The following is an 8,868-nucleotide window of genomic DNA, read 5'->3' as shown; positions in this document are numbered from 1 at the left end:
ACAAAGTTCTAGTTTATTGGATGCTAGTACCAAGATTCACTCTTAATTTTGTGCTTCATTAAAGATATCTTGTAACCCCTATTAATTGTAAATTCAACTAATTACTGCTCTGTTCATAAAAATAGAGATTTTGATAGCAACATGAGTTTTAATAAGAAATTAATAAAATATAAGAGATATAGAAAGAAAAAATGATTTGTTAATGAAAAATGTCCAATGATGAACTAATTTTTGAGAACTAGAGAGCACTCTATTATTTATGAAGTGAACAATGTTGGTCCTGTAAATTTAATTTTCAAATCAAGATTTAAATTTACAAGACCATAATAATAAATTAATGAATTACCGTGTTATACTTATCCTTATTGGTTTTTAGTCAAAAAGCAAACTTCATGTTGTGAAACATGACCCACTTTCAGTATGGAGTCAAAAGGCATTATTAAGTTTTTGACATTTGTTTATAGTGGTGATCATTTTTAACATGGTAAAATAGTCCACCACTTTGACTCTTGTTAGTCTTTGACAATGACTTTCATAATACTCTTGTTTGCCTTTGACAATGATTTCTTCAAATTCACTATATTTGACAACAAGACGTTAATTATATTAGAAAAGCCAAACTAATAATAACAAAATTAATTATTTGTATTAACATGTTTAATTTTAAAGTTTCTATGTCAAAGTCAATCACTTCAACAATTTTATTTTAAGTAATAGTTTGACAAGATTCAAACGTTCATCTAGATGAAAAATCAAGACCGGGTATATTTTAAGTGATGGATTAAGCTATTAATTTTCCAAATATAGTAAGAGCATCCAGAATAGATGCCTTCCGGCCACGCTATAATTCTCCGCCACGTTACTATTTCTCTTTTATCCTGCATCAGGCCACAACTTTCACTATGGGGTGTCTTCTTTCCACGCCCATCATCACCTCATACGTTATTTTGCACTATTCATTGTATTAGTAAATACTATTAAAATGCGATTAAACAATAAATAATATATAACACGAAATTACTTCATTTAAAATTACAAATACTTAAAAAATTAAAATTTTAAAAATATTTAGAAATTAGAATTTAAAAATACTAAAATACAACAACACTGGAAAAAGGTTGGTGCACATCCAAACTTCTTTGATTAGGTTTTTTTAGATGTTGACGTGGATTTGTTGTTCACGCATAGAAGCACGGCGGCCGGCAAACTCGTTTCCAATTTCTTCAGAGACGGCAGGCAGTGCACCTACGTCGATACCATGGCTTGATCGAGAAGTGTATTTTCATCCGACGTCGGATTCATATCTTTTAGAGAGAAAAATTTTGTAAGAGATAAATGTGTTGAATGAATAATGAAGTTTTAGATGTTGAAAGATGTGTATACACAAAATTTGAAATTTATGTAATAAAACCACCCTACCCGTACCCACCCGCAAACCTGTCATGGATCTCCTCCCACAACGAGCATGTGCCCTTCTCTAGGCCGGTCGCCATGCCAGTCCATAGTCGCCCACCCTTCGCCATCCTCCATGCGTTGCAGCTCAACCTGTTTTTCCCATGAGGATGCTCTAAGTCTAGCATTTCAAAATTCCCAAGTAATAAATGTATTGTTGTTTCTGCCTATTATTAGAAGTCCCGGTTTACTATTTTAATCCGTTCGTAATTAGGAGTCTCGATACACTTTTATTATAAAATGGTAGGTAGACTCTATATTCCGTTATCTCATTCCACTCACATTTTATTATAAAATTACTACTCTCTTTGTCCCACCTTAAGCGAGTCATTTTTCTTTTTGGATGTCCCATCATAAGTGAGCTATTTCCATTTTAAGCAAATAATCCTCTCGTTTACTTTATTTTCTCACATACTTTATCCTTTTCAATCACCTACTTTTCTCTCTCTCTTATTTTCCTCTCTCCACTTTAACTCTTTAAATATCAGTTATTTAAATCTTGTGCCAAAAGAAGTGGCTCGCTTATAGCGGGACGGAGGGAGTATATAAATATTGGTCACACATTTCATTATCTTTTTCCATCCACTTTCTTTTATACTCTCTATGTCCGTCATTAGGAGTCTCATTTGAGTTCGGCACGAGTTTTAAGAAATATAAAAGAAAGTGAGTAAGAAAAGATAGTGGAATGAGTGATCCATTTTTATATATTACTCCATAAGTGGGCTCGGCGGACGATGGGCGCGGACGATGGGCTATCGTCCGAGCCATCGGGCACCCATTGCGGGATCGACGGACGATGGTCGCGGACGATGCCACGCATTTTTTAATTTTTGTATAAATACCCCTACCACACATTCATTTGTAACGTTTAATTTTCACGATTTCACTCTCGAAACTCAAATTTTTATTATTTCGACGAAATGGATGCAAGTCCCAACAATCCGACGAATATCGGCCGTTCGACGCCAACACACAATACGATCCCGAATTCAGTACGGAATCGTACGGTTTGGATGACATGGAGCCGTCTCCAAACCGACCTGTCGCCCCCTCCCGCAGCGCCGCCGCCGACGCCACCCCATCCGCCGCGGCCGCGGTTTCCGCCCGCACCTAAAAGAAGCGGAACTGGCAACGCGCGTACAAGTTGTCACCTCCGGGAACTTGTGAAGAGTACGCCCCCGGCAGTACGAACTACCAGTCGGATGAAACCCTCGTATTGGCGAGGTGTTGGGTGGATATATCGGAGGACCCGATATTCGCAAACAACCAGAGGCAGCTGGCGTACTGGGAGCACATTGCCGAGAGCTACAATGCGGCGAAGCCGCCGAGCGCGTACAAGTGCCAACGGGAGCAGCTCCGCAAGCACTGAGACCAGGTGAAGAGGCAAATCAACTTGTTCTCGTCAGAGTGCGAGAAGTGCGCGAGGGCGCAGGGGAACGGCGAGAGCTTGTGCTACGTGCGCGCTAAAGCGTTGTTGTCATACCAGTCCCTGTAAGGCGAATTCAAGCACGAGGCCATCTGGGCGCTCTTGAGGGACAAACAGAAGTTCCAAGGCGAGATTTTGCACACCGGGGCGACAAAGAGAACGAAGACCACCGAAGCTGGTGGTTACACGAGCAGCGAAAGCGGAACTCGTCCGGTGGACCTCAATCGGACGTACGAGGACATTGAGAGTTCCAGCACACCGATGTCCTCCCTGCGTCCCATAGGCATCAAGGCTGCGAAGGCAAAGGGTAAGGCGGCGGCGACATCATCCTCTACCGCCGCCGCGCCATCACCGATCCAGGTCCCGATACCGGCCCCGAGCGCGACGGCCGCCGCGTATGAGTCTTTGGCAGCAGCCTCGATGGCGAAGACTTTGTTGCAGACGCACAAGGCCCTCAAGAAGTGTACGGACCCCGCCGAAGCCGAAATTCTCCGGGGGTTGATCGATGAGTTGCGCCGAAAGTTGAGAATTGCGTAGATTAGCCAACTTGAATCGTGTAACTTTTGTGTAGTTATTAATGCAATATTCGCCGATTTTTTGTTACTCGTTGTGTTTTTAAATTAGTTTGCATTATATATTTGAAAACATTTAAATTAATTAATAGAATAATATTAAAACATATAAGGCGCACCTTGGAGCGCCCCATTATAGATGAGAGGGTAAGAGGATAAAACTTATGGCGTGGCGATTTATAGGGCGCCCCCTTTGTGGATGCTATTGCCACTACATCACAATCACATCATCATTTTTAAAGGAGTAAAGTTTGAGAAAACGTGTTAGGAAATGGTAAAGATGTAAATTTAGATAAAAGTAGAACCAGTTTGAGAAGTTGAATCCTTTTTAAGACGAGCAAAGAAGCTCGACTTTACCATTGCTATCTATCTCTCTCGCACTCACAATTTGCACATACATAGTATTATATACACAGAGATAGATATATATAGCCAGCAGAAGTGGTGCGGCGAATTGTGAATTCCAGTACCTTCAATCTCAATTCCGTCATGTCGAACAATCCAGGCGAAGCCCCTTCCGACGACTTCCTCGAGCAGATTTTAGGGTTTCAAAACTACGCCGCCGGAGCCGACGCTAGTTTGGTCGGAAACGAAGGTCCTTCACCTACAATGATGCTGCAGCTCGGCTCGGCTCATTTAAATGGCGTCGACGCCCTCGGCGGCGGTTTTCCGCTGGGGCTGAGCTTGGATCAGGGCAAGGGAGGGTACAACGACGCATCCGGCAGCGGGAAGAGGTTCCACCGCGATGATTTTGTCGATTCCCGCGCTCCTTCCCTCAAAGGGGTAAATTCCTCGACACTTTAATTCTGCTTATAATTAATTTAGTTATGCTGTTTATTTAACTTAATTTCTAATTTATTTATGAAAATCCTGTTTGCTTTGAAGAATAGACCTGCTTGATTTTTCCTGATTGATCTGTTTGAAATTGTGGTGCCATTTCTGTATTTATTAATGTATAAAGAAATGCTAATTTATCATTTTATTAGGGTTTTCATGGACAGCCGATGATGAACAACACTGTACAGGCGGCGCCCCATCCGCCTGGAATTCGTCCGAGGGTACGGGCTAGACGAGGCCAAGCAACTGATCCACACAGTATAGCTGAAAGGGTATGCTTAGTCGTTTTAGGAGATCACCTTTTTTTTTCAGGATACAAGTGCATATTTTAGAACTTCATTAACATTATTTTTTCTCGTTCTAGTTGCGGAGAGAGAGAATAGCCGAAAGAATAAGAGCATTGCAGGATTTGGTTCCCAGTGTCAACAAGGTCTGCATCCTAGTACTAGATTTTTTATGCTTTTTTTCAGTCGAAGAAAATGAATGAACCTTTTAGTTTAGATGTCTTACTATACTTGTTATTATTAACAGGAGGCTTGATGAAATTTTCTCTCCCCTCTATGTGTGTTCACCGTTTCAACTTTAACTTGTAGTGTTGCATAGCCGTTAACATCAAGTTGTCTATAACTTAAGCTTTTGCTTGCCATCATTCTCTTGTATCCAACCCGTCTACATAGTGATGGTTAGCATACGATGATTCTCACCCAGGCTTTGTATATGCCGAATGTGGATTGAAGTATATAATTCTACTATCCTACTTTTGCATATGTACTTTCCAAATGTTCTCACTTCTTATCTTGTTTTGTTTTAGCTAGTTCTTTGATAATGATTTTTTCCAATAGCATCTTTTTTCCCCTTCTTGGTCTGTAATGCATGAGCATGACTTTCTATTGGATTATTTTTAGATGCATTTCTTTGGAGCCAAACCTTATCTAATAGTACAGTCGTAGCAATTATACCTCCAAAACAGTTATGGATTTTACTTTTGTTAAGGAGGTTCTTATGCATACTCTAATTGAAATTCTTATCTTATGCAGACAGACAGAGCAGCTATGCTTGATGAAATTGTGGATTACGTCAAGTTCTTAAGGCTCCAAGTGAAGGTAAACACTGATCGAACCCCATTCAATATTAGTTAGTTAAGATGAAAAAACAGATAACCTGTCAGTGTTTTAAGATCATGTTTTGCATTAACAGCACTCAATTCAAAATAGGATTTGTGAGATTTTAAGCGTGCAAGAAAAGTTAAATGCAATATTTCCTGGCATTTATATAATAGCTGTGATAATTAAAGAATTGACGCCTGGCTCCATTATTGTTATAAAAATAGTAAATGATAAAATTGTTTTCATAATGTGGTTGTTTAAATAACTTCATGCAATGAAGATTAAAGCATTTCTTACGAAAATTAATAATCCTTGTGATAAAATGAAAAGGTTCAATGTTCGACTGATGGTGTTGCTGACTTCCCTTTCCATGTAACCTCAAGTGTCAACTCTTAAGGTTTTTCTTGTAACTTATTTTTATTAGCAACACTCTTCTTACAGGTGTTGAGCATGAGTAGATTAGGAGGAGCCGGTGCAGTTGCACCGCTTGTGACAGACATTCCAATATCATCTGTAGAGGTAACATCAATAATGGGTTGAAAAAGCTAGATTGACTGAGGACCTAGCCTTTTCATATCTTACATTTGGCTTGTGTGACTTTTGAAGGAAGAATGCAGTGACGGTGGAAGAACTCAGCCAGCTTGGGATAAATGGTCAAATGATGGCACAGAAAGGCAGGTAGCAAAGCTTATGGAAGAAAATGTTGGGGCTGCAATGCAGTTTCTTCAATCCAAGGCGCTATGTATCATGCCAATATCCCTTGCTTCGGCTATCTACAACACACAACCTCCGGACACTTCCTTCCTAGTGAAACCTGAATCTGACCCCCCATCCTAATCCCGAGCTCGCCAAGAATCTTAGTCATATCACACGGACCAATCTTTCCCTCACCTTGTTTCTACCTCGACGAAAATCGCTGAAATGTCAGCCGCCTAGTTGGAAGATAGAGCAAAGTCAACCTCTCTTGATGTTCTTATATTGCTATCAATGGTGGAATGACTAAAGCACCTTTTTCTAGTGGGGTTGGTAGTGCATCCCTTCAAAGGTATGAATGTGTAAATTGTTTGAGTGGTGTTATTTTCAGTGCTTAGTGCAAATGGATACTTACATATTAGATAATGGTTTACTTTTTGCCATAGTGTTTTGAAATCAATTCTTGTAGCATTTGAGCTTTTCTAGTTTGGTTCTAAAAAAAGCAATCTGACTTGTTTTCTTGTTCTACTGTGTCATTAATGTGTTTTGCTTTGTCTACTTATTAAATTAGACTTGCAGCAACTGGAAATGTGATTTTGTATGATATGTTTAACAACCATACTATGCGTAGATAGGTTCTTTTAACTTTTTATGATTGTCTCATTTAGCTTTCATTTGTTTCGATTGTGTCATTTTGCATGGATAGGTCCCCGACAACTACACAAAAATTTGATATACTTTTTATTAGCATTAATATATGATTAGGGTTTAGATTTGAACACAAATATAAAGGAGCGAAAGAGTTTTCAAATAGACAATAGTTTAGAGCATCTGCAATGGTTGACTCGTTTGGCCACTGTCCCATCCCACCGGGAGGGAACGGCAACGGGTCGTTGTTGCATGCTTCTTGTCCCGAAGGGCCACTCGGGAACGAAGGCTTATTTAGATCTGGTGGGACCATGTGCCCTGGCCATGTGGTGCAAACCTACTAGTTGGTGTCGTATGTGACTGTTGATTTTTAATTTTTTTTAAATCCTACTTCTCCAAATACTTAAAATATAACTATTTGTTACTCCTTCCTCCGTTCTAAGGAAGATGACTTCTTTCTTAGGCAGCATGAGATTTTATGCAGTTTTATTTTGCGTGTTAGGTGGAGAGAATAAAGTAGAAATAAAAGAATTTTTATTTTTCGTAATTGGTCATTTTGGATGGGATAATCTAAAAATAAAAGTGAATCATCCTAGGTGGGGCAAAGGAGTACTATTTTCTTCTTGTTTTTCATTTTTTTATCCTCCAATTATCCCTAAATCATCAATAATTATCCCATTCATCACCAAACTCTCAATTTTCTTATCTCACTATTTTTTTTTAATTTAAACCGTGAAAATCCAAAATATCTATGAACGAAAGTAGTACAGTAGCTTGAAATCCACACCAATAATAAAAAAAATACCACTTGAACAAAAGTACTCTATCCGTCCCACAATAAGAGTCACTATTATTATGGGCACGAGTTTTAAGAAATGTAAAGAAATGCGGATTGAAAAAGTTAGTGGAATATGTGACTTGTTTTTTTATATTGGTTTTATAATAAAATGTGAGTGAAGTGAGTTAGTGGAATGTGAGACCTAATTACTATTTGTGGTCAAAATGAAGTGTGACTCTTATTGAGGGACGGATCAAAATGGCAAAACGTAACTTTTAATGTGGAATGGAGGGAGTATTTTATAACATTATTTATACATAAAAATAAAAGAAATAATATTGTGTTTTCAAATGCCAAATATTTATCCAATTTGACATGCGTTTTCTAGTTAAAGACGTTTCTTCTTCACCATGCGTGAGGTGGCAGCAGCGTTAATTGTTGAATAGGTACTTTCCGTGTTACGTTGTCATTATCGAAGAACAATTAGATGGTTTTATGTATATTAGCGGTGATTCTGTGAGGAAGAACAAATTATGGGTCGTGAATTTGTGGGGAAAGAACAATTAGAGGGTTTCACCATGCGTGAGACAGCTAACCGGGATGCGTGAAAGGTGCACCAGGAAAACCCGGAAGGGATTGCCTAATACTCCCTCCATCCCGGAAGAGTATGAACATTACAATTTTAGAAACTCTCTTCTAGTGAGAATCATTCTCCACTAACAATACTTAAAAAACTTTCTCTATCTATCTCTCTTTTATTTTATCAATAATGCATTAAAACTCGTGTCAAACCCAAAGTTCATACTCTTTGGGAATAGAGGGAGTACAATTTATACTCTCTTTGTCCCATAAAATAAGGACATTTTCCATTTATCTGATCTGCTATACATTTGACCTTAAAAAAAATCAAGACTATTCTTCTAATATAGCTCATATAATAATAAAATTTTATATTATTTTAATTGGATATGGTGGCTTTATATCATGTGATTATTTATACAATTTAAGTTATAAGATTTAATCTCATCATTTAAACATAATCTTGTTATTCGATTGCTATAGCTAGTTTATATAATTATCCATATTAAATTAAATTGTAATTACTTTAGTTGGATGAGGTTGATAGGACTAATGTGTGATTATTCATTTATGATTAAGTTGTAAGAGCAATTTAGTTAACCAAACATAATGCATATTCAATCATGAGATATAATTTTCAAATTGAATTGATATATTTTTATCATGGGACATAATCTTTGAAACCGAACGGATCCAAAGAAGTACTCCTATAATTTTCTTTATCAAAAAGTCCAAATGATTGAAGTCCGTTTTATAAAAGGTTCAGTGGAAAGCCTA

At 38.1% G+C, this 8,868-nt stretch overlaps 1 protein-coding gene across 1 annotated transcript; it reads left to right on the top strand.

Annotated features, from left to right (window-relative positions):
- Positions 1-3,789: 3,789 nt before the first annotated feature.
- On the top strand, positions 3,790-6,614 carry LOC121810993 (transcription factor UNE12-like). The gene is made up of 6 exons (XM_042211742.1): positions 3,790-4,233; positions 4,437-4,559; positions 4,652-4,717; positions 5,325-5,390; positions 5,835-5,912; positions 6,000-6,614. The coding sequence occupies exons 1-6, from the start codon at positions 3,940-3,942 to the stop codon at positions 6,228-6,230; spliced, it is 858 nt and encodes a 285-aa protein (XP_042067676.1). The 5' UTR covers positions 3,790-3,939; the 3' UTR covers positions 6,231-6,614.
- Positions 6,615-8,868: the final 2,254 nt, after the last annotated feature.

This window comes from Salvia splendens, chromosome 7, assembly GCF_004379255.2.
Source record: "Salvia splendens isolate huo1 chromosome 7, SspV2, whole genome shotgun sequence".
NCBI classification, from domain to species: Eukaryota; Viridiplantae; Streptophyta; class Magnoliopsida; order Lamiales; family Lamiaceae; genus Salvia; species Salvia splendens.
This window is presented reverse-complemented; position numbering and strand designations above follow the sequence as displayed.